General features: G+C 36.1%; 2 protein-coding genes across 4 annotated transcripts in view; both read left to right on the forward strand.

Annotated features, from left to right (window-relative positions):
• LOC141909360 (pre-mRNA-splicing factor ATP-dependent RNA helicase DHX16-like) overlaps positions 1-27888 on the forward strand; it is a 415810-nt gene that overhangs the window by 115901 nt on the left and 272021 nt on the right. The window lies entirely within an intron of this gene.
• LOC141908345 (lysosomal amino acid transporter 1 homolog) lies at positions 7-16055 on the forward strand. The gene is made up of 8 exons (XM_074798358.1): positions 7-95; positions 9027-9260; positions 10777-10906; positions 11293-11383; positions 13185-13417; positions 13994-14080; positions 14159-14329; positions 15305-16055. The coding sequence occupies exons 2-8, from the start codon at positions 9073-9075 to the stop codon at positions 15395-15397; spliced, it is 993 nt and encodes a 330-aa protein (XP_074654459.1). The 5' UTR covers positions 7-95; positions 9027-9072; the 3' UTR covers positions 15398-16055.

Below are 27888 nucleotides of genomic sequence, written 5' to 3' on the forward strand. Positions count from 1 at the left end.
TGAGTAACGACTGTCATTGCTAAATCAGCTGATTGACTGTATGATTGTTTTTAATTGTTGAAAGGTGACGCTTTCTTCGCGTCTTAGGCCTAAAGGTTTGCATTGCTCTATTTCTTCTTCAAACACTAATAGGCCTATATAGTTTACCTTGAAGTTCTGTACCATATACAAACTTAACGTTTAATATCGGGGATCAAGGTTCCAGTGCAGTTGACAGTTGTGGTTTTGACTTTGTATTGTATGTAGTAGCCAATTGGTATTTTAATCTTTATATGTGGTGGGTGGGGATTGCACAGGGGCTCGTATCAGAGTTGTAGGTAGGTAATGTAAAACGCAGTGGATATTTTAGGGTATGCGGCTGTGAGTATCTATTTCGGCTATTTTACCGTATCGTGGCTGATTTTGGCTGATTTACATCACATGGTCAACAGGTCGACTTGCATATGTATTTCTACGGGTATCCCGTAAATTTACGTGACATCCGGAAAATCCCGTAAACATACGTGACTACCTTCTGACTCAGTCTGACCAATTATATTTAGCCTCTCAAACATTTATGTTACGTTGTTCGTGATTGGATAAGGTTAAAAAAGGCTAGAAACCACTTATTCTTTGTTTTTTAATATTGATGTGTTAGTTACTACATAGATGGCGATCGCTGCAACTGTTTGAAGTGACTCGCACAATTATTTTGCCTTGCCTTCCTTCAGTAAATAGAGCCGTGGTATTTTATCATTGCACGTGGGAAGCTGAATCTTTTCTAGGTTAAAGTAAACTAGTATACAAACGATTTCACCGTGTACAACGAGATTCCTGCATGGCGTTTGGGAGTAATTATTTTTCAAAGATGACTCCGATGCCCCGTGTACGCTAGTCTCATTCAGAGTGTTAAAAATTATGCTTACAGCAGGTATGGAAACCTATAAAAACATTCTTTTGGGTGAAGATATCACTGTTGAATATCTAAGAGCAAATTAAATCATCATCGCGACGATGTAGAAAAAGATTATTGACTTCAATTCTTACAGCAAGCCTATCTCAGTTTCCAATTTTTTTGTTTTCGATGAACGCCAACGAAATGATTTATTATTTCTTTGTCTTCCAGTAATATGAGCTTCAAGGCTCAAGTGTTCAGCAAATGACAGACACCAGGAGTGGGCATAGAAGAAGGAGCAAATCTCACATTAATATCGAAAGTTTTCAAAGAATGCTTTTATTACTATAATTTTATCAGCCTTATATCAATAATTTGCACATTTTAAATATAATTGAAATTAATAAATTGGTACGCTACCTTTTTCTTAAGAACCATTTCCCATAAACATAGATTGTGGAAGCTGAAACGAACTTTTTAACAGTATGTATAACTAATATAAATTTGTTTTCACCACATTAGATTTATTCAGTAATAAAGTGTCATTGATCACTTAGGCCTAAGTGGATTCCGGCACTTAAAATACCATAATAATAATAATAATAATATACATGCTGTTAGTATGTTGAATGAAATGCAAAAATAACACTGAAATTTTAAAAAAAAAGAATAAACGATGATCTTTCGATTGACTGGAATGTTTTGTTTTGATTACTTTTTTAGAAATTAATTTTTGTCTTCTAATCTACTAAATAAACTTTGAATTGTGATGAATACCTAGGTTCTTGATTTTCCATATCTATATAACGGTATTTATGTTTTCAGCCTAAATATTCTTAAAATACACCCGAAATCATACATTTGCATTACTAGTTATTTCAGCTAGAAACAGCCCGCATATATTTGGATCCGTCTTGTTCTGCCACCACATGGCTAGTCAACACTGATTCATTCAAAATCAATTCTTAGACAGTGTTTTATTTAATGAAACTGCAATTAATGAAATAAGGCAGTTAATACAGATTTATAGGAGTAGGCCTATATTCTACCTGAAATGACAAATTATAAAATCAAAAATATAGATATTATGCACAAGTAAACTTTGTGACAGAAAGCAGCATTAATCTACAGGAAGTCACCTATATTTACGTGAGTCACGTAAATTTACGGGATACCCGTAGAAATACATATGCAAGTCGACCTGGTCAATCAGCACTTTTTACACATTTTTAGCCCACTTGGGACTTTAGGCCCAGCGGACTTTTGCATTCACTTTTCGTCCGTCATTCAGCCGTCCGTCCGTAGACAGAATCCAGTTATTTTGGGAAGTTTGGAAGACGCTTCGATGTAATGCCTTGATATTTGGTTTATACATGTACCTATCTACCCTAGACACATCTTCAGTCCAAAAACTGGCCCTGGTACTTGGACACTGTTTATTTACTAGGCCTACAGAATTCCAGAAAAATATATCCTTAGAATACATTAATCACGGACAACCAACACCACAGTTTTTCATCAATAAAGTTGTATGAAACATAATTGATGATATATATATATATATATATATATATATATATATATATATATATATATATATATACATAACTGTTATAACAAAACTTCTAATAGCACTTATATTTACAAATTCCACATGTATAAGAGGTAAAAGGTAAAAGGTAATTAATACAATAGATGATCGATGGAATTATAATGTCGTCTTGATGAAACCCGCATAGCAAAAACGACCTAGGTCTTTAGCTAACTTAGTTGACGTGAGAATCTGAATAAACTGTACATTAGTATTTCGAGTACAATAGTCTGGGAATAGTTTTGTAAATTTTTCTACAAGGGGGGCCCTTAGAGCTGAATACTTTGGGCACTCCATCACAAAATGTACCTCAGTTTCTACTGTATCACATAGGGAACACTTCCTGTCTACACGCGGGATGTTAAAATGTCTCCCCCTTTCTATCATTAGTGGGTGGGCACTTAGCCTGAGACGTGTAAGGGCCATTCTATAGTTCCTGTGCATGTCGAGTAGTAGGTATGGTTCCATTTGGAATCCTGTTTTTACCAATCTAAACAACTCTAATTTGTTCGAATTTCCTATCAGATGATTCCAGTATATTTTAAACCTCTCCTGCATTATGTGCCTTAACCTTATTATTGTTGATTTAGAGATGTCAGAGTTTTCTATGTAGGCCCTACAACGATTCATGGCTAATACATGAGAGTAGAATATATATAAAGTGATTCCATTCTACTTATTTCCATGGCAGTTTCTTAACACTTTCGTAAATTGCATTTACTAAAGTACCATTTGAGCCCTTCATATGTTGCCAGAAGTTGATAATTCTAATACAGGCTTCGATGTAAAGCGGGTACTTCCCCATTTCCCCTAAAACTGCCATATTAGTGGCTTTCCTATTTACCCCTAAAATGAATTAGGCAGTTATTCAGTGTTATCCCCCGGAAATCATCGGGGTCATTTCTATCTCCCTTCTTGTGTACGATAAGACCGTTCGCCCATTGTTTTGGAAAAACGCTGCTTGTGTACACTAAGTTGAAGAGCTTCGTAATGGGCCTTAATATTGTTGCTCTACCATATTTGAGTAGCTCGTTTGTTATTCCATCCAAACCAGGGGCCTAACTGTTTTTTAGGACGTTAGGCTTGCTTTTACCTCCTCCTCCTTGATAGTAAAGTCAAGGTCAGTGAATATGTTGCTACTGAGGTCATCCAGGCTGGCGTCGTGAGGGCTAGGAGCTTTGGCCTTATTTAGTTGGATGAAGTGGTCAATGAATGTTTGTGGATTTAAAGAGGTGTGTTTCGAGGTATTTCCTTCATGACACAGTTCCTTTATAAGTCGCCAATATTCACGTGGAGTGGTGACCGAGGATAGTTTGTGAAGCTTCTGCTGTCTGAAACTAGATTGTTTCATTCTAAGAAGATTCTTATATACACATGTCTAATTTATATTCCAATTGAATGTAATTTGCTATAGGCAAAACGTTAAGCATGATCCATGAGTCGCCTGTTTTTGTTCTCTTGACTCTTCTGATGTTTTAATTGATTTTTCATTTGAAATTAGCAGTGGTGACAAACTACTACTATGCCTACTGTATCGAGTGGTTATCAATTACAGTTACTTCTGATTATATTTACTATGATTACATACTAATTTAATTATTGCTGAGACAAATTTTCAAATAGCTTTTACAAGATCAGTCACTAGTTATCATCTGCAGGTCGAAGTTACAAGTTCACTGTTACAGCTCTAAAAATCTACTGATTTATAAGGATGCCTGGAAAATGTAGATTTCAGGATTCTTGGCTTAAGCGTGACGATTATAGCCAATGGATCAGGTGTAAAATATGCCATCGAAGTTTCAGTATTGGTAACATTGGGAGCTTACATTTCTGTATCAAATATATAAGTATTTTGATATAGGCCTAATACATTTAATAGTCCAAGTCAAAATTCAGTTTCTTGTGATCTATTAGGCCTATTGTCAATTTGATCAACGAATATCGATCATTGAATTGGGGTCAAAAAGGTGCTTGAAAGTCATTGAATGAGACTGGTCATGGAGACTATGAACCCTGCTCTTCCGATATTCAGAAGATGAGCTTTTATGCACTCACCGTTTAAAGATTGCACCACAAGGCAGAGGGGCTGTAGGTTGTCTCAGATAGCTCAAATGTAAACTTGTTCAGATTGTTTTACATCAATGTGACGGAGAGGAAAAATATTTTGGGACCAATGCCAACTTAGAGGAAGATCGCTATGTGCGCAAGCGCCAAAAAGCCATTGTTGTCAATAAAATGAAAAACGGGAAATGTGATATTAAATTTTTAGCCCACTTGGGACTTTAGTCCCAGCGGGCTATTGCGTTCACTTTTCATCCATCGTTCGTCCGTCCGTAGACGGAATCCAGTTATTTTTGGAAGTTTTGATGACGCTTCAAGGTAATGTCTTGATATTAGGTTTATGCATGTATCTACCCTAGACACATCTTCAGCCCAAAAACTAGCCCTGTCAGATTCAAAAAAGCCGACTGACAGCCATTGTTGTTCGCCAAAATCAGCACTTTATAGGCTACACATTTTCGAAGTGTTTAAGGGTTCATCAGCATAAGAAAAATTGGGTCGATCTGACTCAAGATGGCCGTCCTATTACCTTTTTAGTGCCCAAAAATGTCAATTTAGGTCAGAATTCTAGGTCCTGTAGCTTTCTAGTGGTTTGCCATTTCTCATTGCAATTTGTGATGGGTATTCTTTGGAAAGGGATGTTTTATACCTGAGACAGGTATTTTTGATCAGCCAATTATGACGCAATTGGCGGCCATCTTGGTGTCATCAGTACTCATTCGTAGGTGGGAAAAAGTTTTTCCACATTAAATTGATACCTAAGCATATTGTGTTACTATATTCAATTGGAAAGTTGTAGCCCATAACGTGTTCTATGATTTTGGTGAGTTTCAAGCTCATTGGTTTTTGTATGTGGCCACCAGGGGGCGTTGAATAATACAATAACTTAGTATTCCTATATTATATTTGTACCTATGCATATTTTGTTACCACAATCAATTGCAAAGTTGTAGCTCATGACATCTTCCATGATTTTGGTGAGTTAGGATATAAGTTATTCTATATGGTCGCCAGGGGGCAGGAAAGTAGAATAACTTAGTATTTCCTTATTAGTTTGGTACCTAGGCATATTTTGTTACCATGACAGGGTTCGTCGCGGGCAGTGAAAGCACTGAATAGCAGCGAATTGAAAAAAATCTATTCACGGCTGTTAATAGCAGTGAATTTTTTAGAAAGGCAGTGGAAATGGGAAAGGGGGCAGTGAATTCGCAAATGTGTTCAGTTTTGTCTGAGATTGGCAATTTTAAAATGTCACGAGAAATTTCGTTGAGTTTCGAACAAAAAAATATACCGACGATGTCTATGTCATGCCGACGGCAATTCAATTTCATTTTATTCATTGGTGTTGTGACCATCGACGTGCCAACCAATTCAATTTTATGCACGAGTTTTCATTTTTATGGTTGCCATAGCTACCAGGTCCAGACACCTGTTTCACAAAATTGCAAATGGCGGTGGTTTGCGTTCGGATTTTTTAAAAATCTCCGGCACGTTACACTGTGGAAAAATGGGAAAATGTACATTTCAAGGTTCGTGGCTTCATCATCCGGTGTACCGTAGCTGGATTGAACGTGTTCCGAATTGTATTCATAAGTGTAGATGTAGAATTTGCATGAAATCGAACGAGCTTGGAGCCGGTGGTTTTGGAGCTTTGAAGTCTCACATGAAAAGTACCCTACACCTATCTGGTTTTTAAGTCTTATAATGAGAAGACAATCAAAAGCAGTTCATGTTTAATAAATGAAGTATTATGCGAATATACCTAGTTGGTGCTATTTGGTTCTTCAGCGGGTGTTTGATTGTTTTGGCTCTATCTGTAGTCTTTTGGTAACATGTCTTTACTAGGTAGCCAAATGGCAGTGAATTTGTCTTTTCATTGGCAGTGAATAGCAGTGAATTTTTGTCAGCAGTGACACAATGAACCCTGCATGATTAATTGCAAAGTTGTAGTTCATGACATCGTCTATGATTGCGGTGAGTTTTTAAGACATTAGTTATTCCATACAGTCACCAGGGGGCGTTGAATAGTGGAATAGCTTAGTATTTCCTTATTAGATTGGTACCTAGGAATATTTTGTTACCATGATCAATTGCAAAGTTGTATTTCATGACATGTAATACGATTGTGGTGAGTTTAAAGGTCATTGGGTTTTGCATATGGTCACCAGGGTGCGTTGAATAGTAGAATAACTTAGTATTTCCATATTAAATTGGTAAAGAGGCATATTTTGTTATCACAATCAATTACAAAATCATAGCTGCTGACATGTTCTATGATTGTGGTGGGTTTCAAGGTCATTGGTTTTTTTTTATATAGTCACTAGGGGGCGTTATGTATTGAAATTGTTAGATTGTTGAGCATTTGAAACCACTTCCCAAGTGGGCATGGTGTCCCGGACCCCTAGTTTTTTAACTGATAGGGCCGGGAAGACGCAAAAGTTTTTGGAAATGTGAGTGTTACTTAGTCACCTGCTATGTTTCATCTTTCAGATGATACCAAAATTTTTGTTGTCGTTTGAAATTTATTACCTTTTCCAAATTGTGGACAAAGTTTAGACACAAGCGTGCTTAAGCGCAAGTGAATCTTTCGCAAATTACAATTGCCAGCTCAAAAATCAGTTTTACTGAAAAAGACGGTCACCGAAAAATGTGAGTGTCTTAATAAAGTATTTTAGCATCCCATTTTGTATGTAAAATTACATGTTGCTAGGATTAGAAACAGTTATCCTTTTTTCTCGCAAAAACGAACCCCCGTGACTACATGTGGAGGAATGGTGACCGACAATTACATCAGTTTCAGTGCCCATGTTAGCCATTTTTTCACCAAATAAATCTTTTGATAGTGAAGTAACCTTTCAAAACTATACGCCTGGATTTTTCTCTGCCTCCTGGAAGACATTTTTAGTTCTTCTAGATAGTTAATTTGAGCAAAATTAAGCTTTATTTTCCTCATTAATTCAACGAACAATATGAACTGTATCACCATTTACAATGGGTGAGGCCGTTTTAAATTGTGCGCCCACTACCAGACTAATTGCTAATGAAATCGATGGCCCTCCCCAAATAAATTCAAATGGATTTATTGAATTATCTTAAGAATAGAAGTTATCTCTACTAACTCATAATTTATATGCAATACATTTTATCAGATGGGCACAGATTTTTCATCTAAAAACTTCACTGAGGTCTAATATTTTGAGAAAGAAACATGGACTAGTGCATTGGGGACATGACAATATCGAGTAGGCCTATATAGTAATTTTCAATGGATTAGAATTCACCATTAGATGTAGCAAATTTCTCTAAATTCTATTCAATTAATTAGTTTATTGCTTAAATAATTAATTTTGGTCAAAGGTCGTGAATAATTGGCTATTTGTCTGCATTTTTGATAAATCTCTGTCCAGGACATGAAAAACTTGTACTCGTGAAGAATAACCCAGTACTCGAAATAACTTATGTCCCAGTGGGCTTTGGAGTTCACTTGTCCCGCCATCCGTAGAGAGAATCCAGCTATGTTGGGAAGTTTAGAAGACACTTCAATGGATTTTCACAGCTTCTGCCCGAAAATAGCCTGATCAGCTACAAGATGGCCGACTGGCAGCCATTGCTGTCTGACAAAATCAGCACTTGCACATTTTTATGGACTTTTGTTTTAGCATTCCATTTTTGCAATCGTGTATGACACTTTCTACCTTCGGTAAAAAATAACTTGCGAAAGAGGCTTCTTTTCAGTTCAGGACTTTCAAAATATTCAACACAGTTTTGTTTTCGCCACCAGGGGGATTTGAATATTGAATTATACAAAGTTTGCTTATTCATATTGGTACCTATGGATATTTTGTTACCATAATTAATTGCAAAGTAGTAGCTTATGACTTGTTGTCTGATTTTGTTTGAGTTTAAGGTCATTGGTACACATGGTCACCAGGCTGAATAACATGGTATTTCCATATTGTATTGGTGCCCAGGCATATTTTGTAACCACAATGAGTTGCAAAATTGTAGCTAGTTCTCTGAGTGTAATAAGTTTTCAGTCATTGCTTTCTTAACATGTTCACCTGGGGCGTAGAATATTGATATTTTCTGTTTGTGGAGCATTTCAAACTACTTCCTAAGTACGCATGGTGTTGGACTGGACCCCTAGTTTACATTCTACATATTGAAGTATTGCAAAAATGTCTTCATTGAAAGGGGTTGCCTAATAGAAAAGAGACAAATGTCTCCATGGACTCCATTTCTACCAACTGCGCCCCCTGTACCCTATCTGGATGGGTACCTGGAAAATTTATGTATGTACCTAGGCGGGCTCGCAGGCTTATTTTTAGGGTGAATATATAGGACCATAGTAGCTTTAGATCTTCCATTATCCTAGGTAAAAAGAAGGCCTATATACTAGGCTACCTGGGATTGGATGATCTAAGCTTGTATTCACCCCAAGGCCCCAAACTTCAATTACAAGCCCCTGCGGTATGTACCACCTGCTATTCTTTATTTCAGAATCCGAAGAAGAAATTAGAAATTAAAAGTGGAATTATTACCGACGATGTATTTTAAAGATTCAAGTTATTTCTATGGGGATTCAAAGTTTCAAAATTTAACTATTGAAAACTGTACAGACGGAGTACCATGGATTAAAACAGTGTTGAAACAGTGCGTGCTAGATGACCTTCGTTACGCTTCTGTTTTAGTTGGTTTAGGATCTACTTTAGTTTCATTCATCAATTGTGTGCCGTAAGTAGATTTTTACCCTCGATTTTTATTGTAATTATTGTACTGCATTATTTAGGAACGCTTTAACTCGCGCTCTGGCTGTGGCCTCTTAAGTCTTGTCTAAAAGTCAGGTGAACTTCCACTGTGATGTGCATGTGTTCAGCTAGTTAATAGCAACATAAGCTATGATGGCTAAATTTGTGTAGTTTTTAAGTAGTCATAAGTAGTTTTTGTGGTTTCATGATGAAAGTCACCAAGCATTCAGTGTGCCTATACATTAGTTGAAATAATTCTTATTCCTCACCTTCATCAAATATAACTGATACAAGTTTATTGTTTGTATTATTAGTACGGTACCTGTATATTATGGTTAAGCGTTAAATGTTTAACTTCAGTAGCTCAGTAGGATACAGATTTTGAAACTCCCTGCTTAACGCTATATAGGCTAAGTGACATTTAGAAAGAGATTAAACTGGCCTAATTTATAGGCCTATTAGTTTTGAAAAAACAAAAAATTTGTAGGCTTACATGGGTAATTGCATGTAAGAAGATTTCCACACAAGGGTGTCGTCATTGTTATAAATATAATCAGTCATGTCTCGCCTATCACCATCAATTTTCAAAATAAAGAACGCCTGTATTTCGATTCCTCAAGAACTCCTAAAATATTTTTCAAGGTCCTCGAATATCCTTGAATTTGAGGAAAATGCCAAAAAGTCCTTGGAAACTTGAATTTTGAGAAATTGGCTTTCAGAAAATGTTTAGGTTTTAGGCATTACATGATTGCCCTATATACCAATTTAGAAAGGAGTCTAAAGTAATTGGGATATGAAAGTGATGCATACACTCCTCGAAATTTTGAATTGTATTCTGGAAAAGTCCTTGAATTCTGGAATGACTGATTTGTAGAGACCCTGTTTAAGTGTTATATGCACGTTGTTGATACCCTATTACCACATCAGCTACGCTCGGTACTTAACTACAGCAAAGTTGAGACTATGATCCTGTGTACCTATAAAGTGTATGACAATTTATCTTATTTACTGAAAACTTATAATATTTGACTGATAGGACAGCTTTGGGGTCATCTAAAGCAAACAAATACAGGTAAATAGGTTACTATTAGCCTCCGACGTGATGGTTCTGGAGCCCAATAATCAATGCCCTGATAGACTGCCATACTCTCTTAAAATACTGCCAAAATCATGAATCCCCGATGTTGGCGTTGTGTCAAATCACGATTATCGATGTTGGCTGTGTATCAAATCACGAATCCCCGGTGTTGGTGGTGTATTCAATTATGAATCTCTGATGTTGGTGGTGTATCGAATCATGAATCTCTGATGTTAGGGGTGTATTGAATCATGAATCTCTGATGTTGGGGGTGTATTGAATCACAAATCCCCGATGTTGGGGGTGTATCGAATCATGAATCCCCGATGTTGGTGGCATATCGAATCACGAATCCCCAATATTGGCGATATATCGAGATATGACTGTAATGGTATAATGATTAAGTATTTTTCACCTATTTCAGACAAGTTTACACTAATTGTGTATCCGGCATTCCACATAAAGCTTTGTCATTGTTTCTGATTATCCAATGGCTGCTGGGGGATAGTTTGAATTTAATCGGATGTATATTAAGTCATCAACTACCAGTTCAGGTAATTTTTTGGAATTCAACCTCAAAAAATCATGAGGATAGTAACCACATGGTTACTATCTTCAGGCTTTTTTGCACCTTTGCACCTTCAGGCATCTGCAGCAGTAGTGGGTTATTATTAAGTGGGCATTATAAAGTGCACAGTATGATTTACAGTCACAGTGTCTTAGTTGGAACATTACATAACTAACACACAGTAGATTATGGTAGTTGAATCTACTAGGCCCCTTTATGAACCCCGGGGACGGCCTTCTGCAAAACTTCATTAGGTCTTTTTTATTTCTGACAGAAAGTAAAGCATCAGGTTGGATTGGTTGGGAGATAACCTGTCCTTTCTACTATCTTCAAAGATTTATAACAGGAATTTAAAGGTATTATTCATTACAGGTAGTTTATGCAGTATTCATGGTAGGCATGGATATAACTTTACTTACGCAGTATTTCTTCTTCAAAATCAAGGAATCAATCAATGGACCAAGTAAGATACAAAGCCCACTTTGGGTGAAGCCCTAGCAGGGTATTGCATTAATTTCATCCAACCATCCGTCCATTCTTAGAAACTTGTGTAAACATGAATGAACGTTCTAGTGAAATGAATACACTAAAATCTGTGCGTTATTCTTCGACAATTAGCAGAAATTGTGCTCTCTGCTAGCGTACCAATTGGTACCATGCATATATTATAGAGAGACTAATAGAAAGCTATGCTCTCTATTGTGATGATGTGATCCTTTGTCGAGCGTCTCTTTAGTCTGAATGCGCACAAGGAGAATACTAACTAGTATATTGATGGCCAAGAATATTTTACTGTTAACATGAAATACAATCCGGAGCTTACAACTCGCATGTCGGCGATTGTCGGTTTCAAAAACTTATTTGGCGTATCTGATTCCAACTCTCTCTCTCCAACTGATAAGATGGTTACTTGATATTTATAGTGGATGATTAGAGTTGACATAGGCTAAGTGTTTAACTGTGACATGTGTCAGACTGCAAAACTTACAATTAACTATTCAAAACTACGATGATATCAATTAGGCCTATCTTTCTCCAAAGCTGCTCATTAGTTAAGTATACATTACAATGTGCGTGAACATATTATTTGACTGATAATTAATAATGAGATACAAATTTGTTAGTGAAACTGAACTGTAAAACGCTTACAGGGCCTATTTCATATCATTAGAAGCATGTGCACAGAGCATTTCAAAGGAATCACCTGTATTTTCTGACGCAACGCTGAGTAACACTTTTTCCATCTCAAGGAATGTGGGCTGCCATCCCCACCAAACAGACGCTAAAGTCATCACGTGACGGATAAACATATAACATGAAGTATAATGTATAATCAACTCAGGTCATCAAAAATAAACCTATAATGTCACCAGATGGCGTGCCAGTTGATTGGAAATATTTTCGGTTATGCGCAGGTGTCATGACATGTGAACTTTAATATGTTTCTATTAGTTCAAATCCCAAAAAATATTTACCATAGGCTTGAAGTGTCGCGGGTTTGATTTGTTTACTGAGTAAAAGGTTTTTAATCTCAAATATGAAATAATAAACTTAGAAAGCCCCAGTATCTATTTGTATGTGCTATTAGGTTCGAATCCCGAAATGTGTAATAGAAATATATATTAGGATTTATTCATATACCGTTATATATCTCAAATTTTTAGCTTACCGCAGGATCGCATAACCTGTTATCCCCCAAAATACGAAAGATCCTCTTAAGCAATTATTGACAAAAAACAAATGATATACAATTTGTCTATTTATGTTGGCACCTATGCATATGTTGTAACCATAATCGATTGGAACGTTGTAGCTCATGACTTTTTCTATGGTCAGTTTCAAGGTCATAGGTTTTGTATATGGTCACCAGGGGGCATTGAATAATAGAATAACTTCGTATTTCTATGATTATGATTTCAAGGTCGTTGATTTCAGTATATGGTCACCAGGGGGCGTTGAATATTGAATTGTTAGGTTATTGAGCATTTGAAACCACATCTCCAGTTGGAATGGTGTCCCTGGACTACTTACGTACATAATGGGGGCTCTAAATGAACATATATGCTTGCATACAAGAGGGGGTTGCATATATGTAATAAATAAATGGTCCCTATGTATCTACCCTAGACTGGGTACCGGGTACAGTAATTTCTGGGAAAAATACATTTCAATTCTACTTTATCTTGTTTTTTATTCGGGATATAACTATAGGCTAGATAACTTTTCTTATAATTTGTAATATCTTTACTTCCATTTTCATTCAGAGCCATTGAAAGTTACTACAGACTTTGTTGACAAGCAGTCACAAACTTACCACAGCATTAACAGCGCTGGACAATATCGTCAAAACGTATACTGCATCACTGTGTTATGGGGTGTATCATTTATCAGTATGAATATGATTGGTTCAGTCAACGTCGCACCAGATTTCATTGTGAAGCATTCCCCTGCAGGACGATCTTTACTTATGCAAACCAGTTCTGTTGCATTTTTCAGGGTGAGTTTCTGACAAATACCTCATTCATAACCGAGGCCCATTTCATAGGCCTCCTAAGACAAGTTTTTACATTTTTTGAGAGATCGGAATGAAATGAAGTATACTATTTTACAGCTTATTCAAAAATGGAACTTGTAAAGCTTGTGAATCACTAGATTAATATAATGGGTGATTTACTTGGTTAATTGGTCTTAACCAAATTCGTTTTATTAGGCTTAAAGATGGATAATTTGTTTTTCATTTCTGGTCAACTTAAATTTTGATGCGGCCTGCCCCTATTTACCATGTACATTACTTTTTTGAAATCATGATTAAGCTAACCATTAGGACAAACAAGGACCTTGTTCTGCATCTCCGATAACCTGCATAAATTGTTTAAAAAATTATTAAATCATGGCATATTTTGTAACCACAATAAATTGCAGAATTGAAACGTAAAACAAGCTCTATGATTGTGGTGAGATTCAACATTATTGATTTCCTCTATGTTTTCTAAGGGATGTTGGGACCCTGTGTGTCTTATGAATATCAATCATTATTATTCCAAAATTCATAGTTTGAATACTCTTATTTCAGGATCGTACGGATGCTATAGGGTTTGGAATCGGAGTTGCTTCAACTTGTTTCTATATTGGATCAAGAATGCCTCAAATCTATAAAAATGTAATTATGATAATTGAAATTTATTTCATTCATGCATTCACATACCCAGTATCTATCTGATCTAAAAAATCTTTTCAGTGGAGTCGTAAATCAACGGAAGGTGTCAATAAATTTCTCTTCATTTTGATGGTTTTGTCAAATATTCTCTACAGCGGCGCAATCTTTCTTCAATCTACTGAATTACGCCATATCCTACACTCAATGCCCTGGATTGTAGGCTCCGCTGGTATGATTACATTCGACACTGTTGTATCCTTTCCAAAAACCAAAACGTTCATTGATTATTCAGTAAAATATTATCCATTACAGTAGAACTTGCTTAATTCAAATTTTTCAATCCGGATTTTCATTTAATTCGGATGAAATATTTGGTCCATTTAATCTGGAAACATGTAAACTCCAGTCAACTTCACTTAATTCATATCGTTTGGGACCGTAGTTTTTTCTATGAAATAAGACATTACACGGATTATACGTAATTCATATTTTCTGTGAATTATGTATAATTCGTAGAATTGACGATTTATATATTAATTGGTATAAACTATGAATAAAAACCTACAGATTTATAAGTAAAGCACTCCCTGACACTGTGTGTACGGGCAGCTAGCGACCTGTTGATTGCAACATTGTGTCATACAGGTGTTGCCTGGGCTGATATGGTAAAAATTCCTTCTGATAGGAATTACACATTGCATTTTCAATTGTTTTTAAGAAAAGGGTCCGTGGATATGGCTAAAATTACTGAATTACGAACTACAAATTATCCGATGCAAACTAAAGGGAATAATGAACGAAAGAATAAAGACCTTTCATTTTGATACGAATTAGGTACGAATTAACCGACGATGAATTGCAAGAGGTTGACTGTGTTATTCATAATTCGGATTTTACTTTATTTGGAGTAGTCATCTGCCATTGATAGTAAAAATGAAGAGGCTGCAATCAATTATCTTGATCTTTTATATGTATATGCTTTATCGATAGATGTTGATCTGAAAAAAATCATTATCTCTAATTTTCTAGGGGTTATTGTTGGCCATTGTTGGTCATGGTAAGTCGAGTCAAACATGTAGCTTTCTAATGGTTTGATTCTTTTTCATTCAAATCGGGATGTGTATACTTTTGAACAGGACCTTTAACATATTAGGAAGTACTGTAATGAATATACATACGTGTATGAATACAGTTATGGTAATTTCCTTGACCTATTTTGTAACACAGATATTGATGCAGTTTTACAAGTATAGAAGAAACGTTCCTGGCTTAGTCGACAATTTTTCCACTGATTCTGAAAGATCCCCTCTTCTTGCTTGATCATTTTGAAAATGTTCCCAATGGCATTGATACGACAACCTTACGATTCCAGGCTGCAGATTGATGCATGCACGAAGTTATTGCATCGATGTGTCCAAATTGTAAGCAATTTACAATTTTGATTTCTAGTTGGATATACAATAATGACTAAGGTTACTTACTGCCTTGTGATTACAGCAACAATCTTGCTTGACCTAGTGCCAACATTTGGTCAGCTTCGGAATGAATTTCCTTGTTTTTTCAAAATGTGGGGGACAAAATTTCTTTTGCTGACATCATAAAAGGTTCAGTTTTATGGAACATGACTGTGGCTAGTTTCACAGTTCTGGAACGAGCTTGATTAAACCATTGATGTAGTTTGGTTTACTATCTAGTCTACTAAAAACGATACCAGAATTTTTGGTGTCAATTGACATGGTTAATTGATTTTAGTCTATTTTTTGCAATGAGATAAATTCTTATCTAAAATATATTAGAATACTCCTAATAGCCTGTAGCCTATACTAATATTGGTGTTCATTTGTATTAACAAAATGTCACATGGAATATCTTATGATCTTATAACATGTAGTTATCTAGAACGATAAACCACACTCAACCGTGGTGAACGGATAATAAGATAAAATCCCACTATTTACAGATTAAAAGAATTTAAAAACCAGAATTTATTTATTCAATCTAAAATATATAAAAGACACGACGTTTCGATCTCACCCTAGAGATCATCGTCAGGTGTGATTGTCACCTGACGATGATCTCTAGGGTGAGATCGAAACGTCGTGTCTTTTATATATTTTAGATTGAATAAATAAATTCTGGTTTTTAAATTCTTTTAATCTGTAAATAGTGGGATTTTATCTTATGTAGTTATCTATTTTAGATACCGTAGCAATGAAATTAAAAAGGTTCTGAGTGATATTAATGTCAATTTATCTTTGTCTGTAACAGATGTTTGGGATATTTTGCTTATTACCCGTGAAATTGTGCAGTATGAATAAATTTCCAAAATAAACAACAAGAAAAAATAACTGACTACAGACAAAAATGGAGTTAAGAAAAATTTCATACATGTAGTTTTCTAAAAAAGGGTAAAAATGTTCCTCTGCAACCTAAACATCAATTAAGAAGATTATGTTCAATTGTGCACATCACGTTCAAACCTCTCCACAATAGCAAGGTGAAAAGGAATTTTTCGTCAATTGGAACATGTGAAAACCGTGTTTGTATGAGCATGATACACATAAAGTCTTTTTCATTAAAGTCTATTTTTCCGGGATCAATGTTTTTGGGGATATTTCTCTTTTTTTTGAGCTCATTTATCCAATAGCCTCAGTGAAAACTGTGCAGCCAGGATAAACCATCGTTTTTAATCCATTTTACATCGTATTGAAGGGTTGCCAAAAGTCTTTTTTTCTTATGTCAAAAAGAGCCATTTTTGAAATTTTAAGAATGTTTCCATGCCTACAAATAATTATTTTTGATGAATTGAAAATAATTTTAAATGTTAGGCAGGGCTCTCGGAACGGGGGCGGCTGTGGCATTTTTTTTAACTGAACTATGAATATTCTTTTAATTTTATTTCCTCTCGTAATGAATATCACGATTTTCATAGCCAAATTCACTCGGAATCAATCTCAGAGCTTGGAAAAATAAAAAAAATTTCTGGGAAGGACCCCCAGACCCCCTATTGGGCTACCCGTCTTCAGCGCTAAAATGCAGCCGCACGGCAATCACGCACTTTATCAGTTCATCAATAAAATCAATAGCTGCCCTGCTGAAATTTTCCTTCTGACGGCCTGGTAGGCAAGGAATAAACCATCGTTTTTATATCCATTTTGCAATGTATTGCATAAAGGATTGCTTAATTTTCTTACTCAACCAATTTGAATCAGAAAAGACTCTATTTTACGAACTAAACAATGTATATTTAAACACTTTTTTTAGTTCATAAAACAGAGTCTTTTCTGATTCAAATCAGTTAAATAAGGTTTTTAGCAATCCTTCATGCAATACATTGCAAGATGGATATAAAAACGATGGTTTATTTACTCTGCTCATTTTTCGCTGTTCATATAGGCCTATATAATGACAAACTTGAGGTAGCTGTTGAAAAGAAGAGAAATATCCCCATAAATTGATTTTTTTTTGCCCAGCGAACAATGGATAATGAGATACCCGGTAGGTCTACAGTTTTATATGCGAGTAATAAATGAGAGATGATTTGATAAACGACTTTGTTTTTTGTGTTAACTTGGGATTGTTGGCGAAAATCAGAGATCCGTTTCATCACATGGGGGCTAGGTAGTAGCCTACATAGCATGTCTACAAGTGTGCTTCTTTTTGAGAAAAAAAAGCTTCATTAAGGTGCTGATTTGTTCACCTTTCACATGTCGAAGAAGTGCAGAAAACTGCTTCTTTTTGATTACAAGTTATCGAAAAGAAATGTGTCACGGCATTCGTAATTATGAAAGTAGGAAAAAATGGCCAAGGAAAAAATGGCCAGGAAAAATGGCCGAGGAAAGAATGGCCAAGGAAAATTTATGAACTACTGACAATTTTAATAAACATTAAGCTTTCAATTTACTGACATCATTTATTTTTCATGGGGCTAAAAACAATTAAAATCGGTATAATGAGTTCAGAAATTTGATGATATAACATTTAATTTCGTTATATATATGAACATATAAAGAACTATCATGAAAGAACTATCATGCAAGTGGGCAATGGATAAACTTAATAGTGATAAACTTAAACTTAATAAATTAACTAAATTAATATTTCAAAACATCTAAGTAAGCTATTAGGGCACAGACTGCCTTATCAAAGGTAAGTGCAATGAAATTGTGTGGTAATTTATATAGCAAACTGGTGTAGTGTCTGATAACATCGAAGTGAGATATGTTCATCATAAATTTACCTAGTAAACTAATCCAGGAATAGATCTAATAATCTCGTTGTTATTCCTAAAATGGGTAGAACGAGCTTTAAGGAGGGCTATTTTCAAGATGAAATCGGGGTAGGCAAGTTTTTTGAGAGATTGGTTACTATGTTGTATTTCATCAGGTAGAAATGAGGGGTCGCAAATTCTCAAAGCGCGAAGAAATAATCATTGAGCTAAACCGAGTTTAATATCAGGTATACGGACATTTTCCCACATGGGCAAATAGTCACTTCATTCATGTTCAATATCAACAGATCAAAGAAGTCAATTTTGCTTTGATCTACCAAACCTTTGTATCAAACCTAATATTTTTCTTTAATCACATGAGTGAAATTTGAGCTGAAGTCAGTTTCCCAATTAGGCAATTTTGCTTGAGAAATTAAAGTTATAATAGCGTAATTCGGATTCAATCAACGTTAACCATCTAATCACTGACTAATTAGTTCAAAATGAATTGGTTTGATCAACTTTAATCAAAGCTTTTAAATCAATCAGTTGAATCAGTCAGCAAATATTAGAAATGACTTGAATGTTGTCACTTAAAAGATTAAAAACTTACATCATCAGAATTTCATTAAGGATATCAGATAAAACCCACTATTTACAAACAATTTCAAAGATTTAAGACAGATGATATAAAAATTTAAAAAAAAACAGCGTTACGGTCTCACTTTAGAGATCAAAGTAAGGCGTATATCTGTTTTTATTGTATATAGCGCGTTTTATCTAATATCTATTCTCCATGTCCGATTGTGGCTATATACTAAATTAAATTAAGGAAGTTAACACCTATGACAAAAATAAGAATTTAAAGTGATGTCACACAAAATTGATGGCCAGTTCTCATCATTTCAGTTTCCGCACTGAATAAAAAGTAAAAATTAAGATAGTGAATTCCGCATGGTTAAAATCATGTCAGACCATTAAAAAAAAAAAATCCGCATGAATGCGCTGTGATTCAAAGTACAACTTCTATATCTTCAAATTTTTTTCTATATATTTGTATATATATCATCACTATGCTTCTAAGATGTATTTTTCAATGTATCTGTACAGAGCTGTGCTTTTCTGGGTCTGAGGGAGTGGGTACAGATCGGCAGCTGCACACAACATATTTCTGATAAAATTTAAGAGAATATATAAAAAAATGAAAATAAAAGGTCGCCTCCCTAGACGAATCTTTCTGAAGAGAACTCAATTTTCTGAATGACCTTTCTAAATTATAGTGTAATACATTTACTGTGACTATAAATACTGGAATGTGTTCACTTAAAAGATTGAAAACTTAACACCTGTTTTAACTAATTGAAACTAATTTGTTATGAACTCTTATCATTAATTAATGTCTAATTGTGATTATATATCAGCTGCGTTCTAATTACACTGAACTCTTATCAACAATCAACCAAAAACTATATAACAGGCAGAAATTCAGAGATTAAGGCATATCACAATCAGATACAGAGAAGATAATATTGCTATGGCTGAATTTATCAAAACGTCTAGAGGTGGTTTGAAGTTGTGTTTAAATAGTTACATGTACTTGAAACAATATTCTACAGCAAGACAGATTCGATGGAATTGTATAAGAAGCAGAACTACGAAATGCAAGGGATGTGTTATTACTGACGTTGATGAAGAATCCAAGAGAAACTGGAGAGCATAATCACATTGCAGACCAGACAACTGTAGATATTTCTAAATCTAGAAATGAAATGAAGAGATTGGCTGAAGAAAGTTGAAATAAACCAGTACAGATTTTCACTGAAGTCTTATAAAAAGATAACCGATGTCAATGTAAAAGCCCGTCTTGCAAATGAAGAAGCCTGTAAGAAAAGTATCCGCCGTGAACGTAGAAAGAATTATCCTAAAGAGCCAGATTCACTACGAGAATTGAGAATAGACGGAAAATGGGCTGCGACATCTGGAGAAGAAGATGCCGACAGATTTCTCCTTCATGATAATGAAGAGCAAGGAAGAAGAATTATATTTTCTAGCGATGATGCACTTCGAAAACTAGCTTCATCCAAGTCATGTTTATGGATGGCAATTTTAGTATGGCCCCTTCACTTTTCGAGCAAATTTATGTAATTCGAATTCAATTTGGTGGTACATCAATATCTGTTGCTTATTGTTACTAATGAAGAAAGATCAGGGGACCTATGAAGATATGCTACGTATTCTAATGAATGATTGCCAGGAGCGAAATCTATATCTAGAACCAGAAACCATCATGCTGGACTACGAGGGAGCAGTACAGCAAGCCATTAACGTTGCTTTTAATAACCGTGTGAATGTAAAAGGATGTTTCCTTCATCTTACGCAATCGACATGGCGCAAAATACAATCACTTGGTTTATCTCAACACTATCGAGAAAATGCCGAATTTCAATTATTTGTGGGGATGCTTGATGGCTTAGCATTTTTGCCAGTAGATGATGTACCTGCTGGATTGGCGTATCTCCTCGAAAACGTCCCTGATGAGGTAATTGAACTTCTGGACTATTTTAATTCAACTTACGTAAATGGATCTTGGCGACCAGTTAGCTCCCCGAACGGGATAGTCAGACTCCGAAAAGTACCGCCAATGTACGAACCATCAATTTGGAACGTCCGCGAAGCAACATTAACTAACGATGCTAGAACTAATAATATTTGTGAGTCGTGGAATAACAAGTTCTACAACATTATAGGACATCATCATCCTTCTATCTGGCGCACCATTAAAGGATTCCAGCAGGACAATGCATCTGTAGAGATGATGACTGCACAGAACAATCTTGGAAATAATCCAACTAAGCGTGTTTTCCAAAAATATGTACAATTACAAATTCGATTGCGAAATCTATGCGTGGACTATAATAATAGGGTGAAAAATCTTGGGGAATTGTTGCGTGGTATCGGAGAAAATATGCGATTTTTAGGATGATGGGTGAATTTAACATTAACTCATAATATTTTGCAATTTACTGAAACAATGATTTAAGAAAAAGATTATTTTTAAATACATTTTCTTATTTCATGTATTAAATTTGTATTAGGTAGTTAAATATAATCGTATAACATATCATAATTTTGTAAATATATAAAACCATAAGTAATATAATATAATTTCCCATTGTTTATTTTTTCATTGGTTTTGTCTTTGGAGGAAATCACAACCAAAACTATGGACTGCAAGACTAGTTCGTTCAACCACTCAAACACGATCTAACTGCTCTAATTTATCTTTAAATCTTTAAAAGCAATAATTTTGAATTGCAGGACTTTATAATGACAAAATCACCTGCTAAAAACATTAAAAATTGTACAATCTTTAGTGATGAAATTACTTTGATATTTGATCAAAACCCATTCATTTTCAACTAATTAGTGAGTGATTTGATGGTTAACGTTGATTGAATCCGAATTACGCTATTATAACTTTAATTTCTAAGAGCAAAATTGCCAAATTGGGAATCTGACTTCAGCTCAAATTTCACTCATGTGATTACAGGAAAACATGAGGCTTGATACAATGGTTTGGTAGATCAAAGCAAATAATTGACTTCTTTGATCTGTTTAAATTGAACATGAATGAAGTGACTATTTACTCAATAAATTCAAAATTTAATCCTAAATTTCACTTTCAATCCTTTTAACTATATAGGCATTAAATAAATGTCTAAAATGAATAAAGGAATTATAAAGAAAAACATGTGGGAAAATGTCCAAGAAAATGTGGGAATATGGCCATGAGGGAAAATAATGTCATATGAGAAAACGTCCATGTGGGAAAATGTCATGGAATCTAATATCAGGAGATGTGAAAGAGAAGTAATGAAGGTAGGATTCGGCTTTGGTAGGTTTCCTATAGACCGCGAATTTCAAAAAGGATCCATAGGTAAAAATCAAAACATCCTGAAAAGGTATTTTATTATTGGATTCCCATTCATATGTAAAGGCAAGAGACGGGTAAAGGGAGTTTAAATATACGAGAAGGTTATCAACATTGAAATCAAAGGGAACCAAAGCCAGAACATCGTCAACATTACAACATTACTTAATTAGAATGTAGGAAAAAATGGCCAAGGAAAAATTGGCCAAGTATTTGCCTAGGAAAAAATGGCCAAGGAAAAAATGGCCACGGATGTTTTGGCTGTGATAGAATTTACTTTGGAGAAACTGGTCGTGAATTAAAAACTCGAATTTCGGAACACAAAAAGGATATCATAAATCAAAAAGCGGCTAGTGGCGTGGCGTAGTGTTTCGGACCGTTGGGTTTGTTGGTTGCTTCAGAGCTTTTGGATTATTGTTTCTTTTCGCTGCTGTGATTCTGATTTCACGGTTTGAATATTTCCGGGTTTAATATAACGTAATCAGTAATCAGTTGTTTAGACGTGTGACCAGCGATGGTCTTTCGTCGCTAATTGAAGTTGATGTAATTCGGTTTATTTGATAAATACGATAATTTGTCTTTTGACCCATAATAACAATTTCGTTTTTTTTTTGTTTCGTTGAGAGAGTGCGCGAGAGGTCGCTAAAAGTCTCCGGTCGCTTCCCAGTGTTTATCGAGGCGGGCTTTGAAAGGGTTTAGTGAAGGTGCCTCGATCACATCGGTGGGTAGACTATTCCATTGATTTACGATTCTGAACGCGAAGTAGTGCCCTCGTAGGCTCGTCTTACATCTCAATTTTCGAATCTTTAGTCTATGACCACGGGTGCGAGTGTTTGTCTCCAGCGGCGGTACGAGTTCCTCTGCATTTGAGTAAAGATTATAGAATATCTTGTACGCTTCGATCATGTCGCAAGTTACGTGAGGATCTGTTACTGTTTGATAATTTTTTAACTATTTTCCAAAACTGTTTAGGATTCCTTTTCGCGTTTCAAATATAACATTAAGCAAGAAGATGACCTCTGGAAAACCTGTATTGAGCAAGCATTTGACAGTGATACTCATCTAACTGGACTGATTATTAAATTCTGTAAATTTATTCTGAATGTTAACCGAAAAACAACAAATCTAGCTGTCCTAGGGGAACTAGGGAGATTGCCGATGTACATCAATGCCTGTACTCATTAGATACTGGGAACACGCTTGCGCACGAAAAGGTCATCTTATCAATACAGTCTTTAAAGAAATGATGTCAAAAAAATGTACAGGGATAGTTTTGTTGATGCTCTTTTAACAGCCACGAACAGGAACATCAAGCTAGATACTGACAGAGTACCAGCTGAACTCTCAAAATCTATAAGACACGTCCTAACTGAGAGATACAAAATATTTTGGAAACAAGAAATCCTCCAATTTAGCAAATTGAAATGCTACTGCCAAATTAAATCTGAATTCAGCATGGAACACTATCTATCAATGAGCATCAACAAAACCTATAAATCCGAAGTCACAAGAATGCGACTGAGTGCTCACCATCTGTTAATAGAAAGGGGTAGGCATTCTGTCTTCCCAAGGCAAAATAGGTTATGCACCTCATGTAATATAATTGAAGACGAATTCCATTTTATTATGCAGTGTACCAAATTTGATAGCTACAGAGTTGAACTAATTAAATGTTTTGATACCCATTTTTCCGAACAGAAATTTACAACCCCTGAAAACAAATTTGTCACCATTATGTCTTCACCCCTGATGGCTCATAACCATGGCAAATATATTTGGCTTAGCAAAACAAACCCGCTGTAAATAAAGAAACAATACTTAACTATGCCAGATATGTATATAATTTCCTATCATGTACAAAATGTAAATACTGTTAAGGAATTTCTCATATTTTATACTGTTTTTTTTTCTCATCTTTATTGTGCAAAACCAAAAGTAAAAGTAACTAAAGCATTACGGAATAATCAAGATATTTTGAATTGAATTGAATTGAATTGTCGCCCCGCTTTCTCCTGTGGCTCAAACTAGGGAGTTTAAGATATTCGAGTCTTTGCCTGTAAGGAAGTGAACGTATATTCTTGTGAAGCTTAGTTGCCCGACGTTTAACCGATTCAAGTTTCAAGATGTCTTTACGTAACGACGGGTTCCAAACGGCAACGGAGTATTCCAAAACAAGGCTTTGTAGAGTTTCAGGAATAGTGATCTATCTAGATGACTGAAGGAATGTCTAATTGTATAGAGTACCCTATTTGCTGATTTGGTTATGTTGTTTATATGGGATTGGGGTTTAAGGTCGTTTTGGATGAGGACACCTAAGTCACGTTCTTCACTACTCGATTCAAGTGTCACGTACTGTCCTGTTTCGTCTGTCATTTTATATTCATACGGCGGGTGGCGTTTTCCGATTCTCAGACATTTACATTTCCCAGGATTGAACGTTAGTTGCCAGATTCGAGACCAAGATTCAAGTTTATTTAAGTCACTCTGTAGTGTCTCACAGTCGGAGTTTTTATTCGGCGGTAAAGCTTACCGTCGTAGGCAAACATCTCGATATAGCTGCTTACATTCTCGGTGAGGTCATTTACTGAGGAAGAGGGTCGGGCCTAATACTGATCCCTGAGGGATGCCACTCTTGACTCTGGTTGGCGCGGAAGACTCGTTTTCGATCGCAACTCTTTGTGTTCTGCCGACCAGGAATGCTTCGAGCCAGTTTAACAGGCGATCAGTTATTCCGAAGTTTCGTGCCTTCGCAATGAGGCGTTTATGTGGTACCGAGTCAAAGGCTTTTTGAAAATCGAGATATATTATGTCAACGGAGTCTCCGTCGTCTAAGAATTTAGTCCAGTTGTTATGACATAATAGGTTTGATGTGCAATTTCTCTTTGGGAGGAAGCCATGCTGATTTGAAGAGATGATGTTTTCTGTTGTCAGGTGGTTCATAATTTCGTCCCTAATAAGTGTTTCTAATATTTGGCAACATATGCATGTTAGACTAACTGGTCTGTAGTTGGATGCTCTGGATTTATCGCCCTTTTTATGGATCGGCTTAACTATCCCCATTTTCCAATCCAACGGCAGTGTAGAGGTATTGAGCGTTTTTTGGAATATTAAATTCAGTGGCCTCGCTATCTTGTCTTTGATGGCTTTCATTGTTGTTGGGTCCATCCATAATGGTTTTTGTCTGTATTTTCGACCAGGCTTTGGAGATCGTCTTGGAACATGTTTGTCGCGCAGTTTAATCAGTTCGGTTTTGAAAAGAATCTAAGCGATTTCAACATCGTCTGTCGCCTCGATTTTGTTTGACAGTTCTCTCGTATCAATGCTCTGCCTTTATCCTCATAGTCGCCGAGGTCGTATTTATGTATTACTGTGCATGACACTGGGGGTTCTCTATATTTAGCGCTGTAGTTGAAGGTGATAACTATGTGATCGCTTTTTCCTATGGGGTGGTCATAAGTTACTTGATCAATGGCGTCTTCACGGTTTGATAGAATTAGATCTAAAAGACTCGGCTGTTGAATAGACCTGTACCTAGTTGGCTCGTCTACGAATTGGCGAAGATAGCAGTCATTTACCGTTTCAATGAATAGGCTTGATTCATGGTTTCTATTGGCTGTTGATGCTTCAGTCTCCCAGTTTATTTCAGGGAAGTTGAAATCCCCAGTGATCAATAGGTCGTCGCAACCCCTCAGTTCGTCTGACATGCTTCTAATCATGTGATTTAACTTCATATTGTTTTCAACAGTAGAGTTTTGGCTCCTGTATATAGTACCGGTAAGAAGGGAATGTCCATCCTCTTTGAGAACCCTAATCCACTTATTTTCGGAGGCACTTATTTTTGAGGTTATTTCATTTATTATCATATTGTTTCCAACGTATATACAAATACCGCGCCCGATCTCATTTAGATTATGTACAGGAGCTTGGTATCCAGGTCACAACAGTGAGTCGGGGTTTACATTTCCTAACTTTGATTTCCTCTTTGGTTTCACTTCAGTTATCATGATCAGGGGCGGATCCAGACCGTATTAGCCGTATTGCCCAATACGGTCTCGAATTTTTAAGTGCCCTTCGAAATTTCACCGGCAATATTTTTGACGGCATTATTTCAGCAACCGCTAATTCCGTGTCCGTAATCCGGGCATAATTATAAAATTAATCGGTATATACTGCTGCCGAGAAAGTGAGGAGATATAATCATATTTGTAAAGCCTTTAATCATGATAAATTAAAAAGGGCACTTTCCTTTTGCAAGGGGCACTCATGCTTTAGATGAGGGCACCTTGTCCTTGCCTTTTCAGGGAGGGCTAAAGGGGCACTCGTACTTTAGAAGAGGGCACTATACGCGGAAAATGATGAAGAAAAGGGCACTTTTTTGCCTAATTTTTAAAATTTTAGCGGCACTTTTGGTTTGGAAGATGGCACACGACATAAGGATAAATGTGAAGACGAGGCAATTTTTGCCGATCGTTAACAATGAAGGGGCACTTAGCCATATTCTGTATAATTGTTAAGGGGCACTTTTATAGATTATAGGGGCACTAGGCGAAGTTGGCGACAACCATTCTTTCATGGGTTCGCCAGCTTCATTTTTTATCCGCATCTGTTGAAATCTTGTCTCGAATTCGTTTATTCTGGATTGCTCTGCTAGCCTCTAGAAGCCCTCTAAAAGCCTTTAAATGGTACCATATTTTCAAAATTTTTGTTGGTGGGGTGGGCAGTTCTCTCCTCCGAAAGGGCCGTTTCTTCACAATTTTATCGTCACTGATTTTTAGATCTGTCTCTCCAGCTCTTTGTCTAGTGGCTAGTTCTTCCTTCAGCTTTTTGTAGTGCATTCTATCTCCGGTCGAGCGGTCGGGGGCAAATTTTAATATTGGTGCCTGCGTCCTTTTATCCTCAGGGTGTATTAGTTGTTTGCCACTAACGGTGTTTAAGAAAAGATCTCGCTCTCCCATACTGTTGAATATTGCTTTTATTGGCCTCACAAAGTTAGGTTTTTTTTCTGCCATACGAAAGGCTGTAACGAGGGTAGCTTTATCCTTTAGGCCTACGTTAGTAAGTAGGGCGTTTAAACTAGAGATATCATGCCGTTTTTCCTCGGCTGGGTCATCTAGATCATTTTCGAGGAAGTCGTAGATTACCACGTTAGTGCTTCTTCTCTCTCCGTCTCGTCGTTTGCGGTCATAGGCTTCGATCTTTTGGTCGACTGTATTTGCCAAGAGTTCGGGTTTTAAGCCAACTCTATCGTGTTTTAGTTGTCGACCTCTATTCTGAGTTCGCTAATACCCGCTGTGGCATTACCTAGCTCCTCGGTAAATGGTTCAATCCTTTCGGTAACAGTTCTATCAATTTCAAATTTAAGGTTCTCTTCGATGGTAGTTAAGTCTTTTATTCATCTCGATGAAGCCGGAGTTTGAAGATGTTTTTAGGTCTCGGGCGGAATCTGCGAGTTCTTTAAAGGATAATACTGAGTTGCGGCACGTGTCACAGGTTATTAATAAGCTTGGGATATCGACCTCTTCCATAATAAGAAGAACTGCTTGCGGGATGTTGCTACAAGAGTCGCATAGGTAGTTTTGACAGATTGAGCACCTGATGTTCGTGTTTTTGGTTGACCGCCGGCATTTGGAACAGGTATTTTTGCCGCTTTTGCTACTTGCTCCTTGAGTT

The sequence above is a fragment of the Tubulanus polymorphus genome, chromosome 7 (genome assembly GCF_964204645.1).
Source record: "Tubulanus polymorphus chromosome 7, tnTubPoly1.2, whole genome shotgun sequence".
In the NCBI taxonomy this organism is placed as follows: Eukaryota; Metazoa; Nemertea; class Palaeonemertea; order Tubulaniformes; family Tubulanidae; genus Tubulanus; species Tubulanus polymorphus.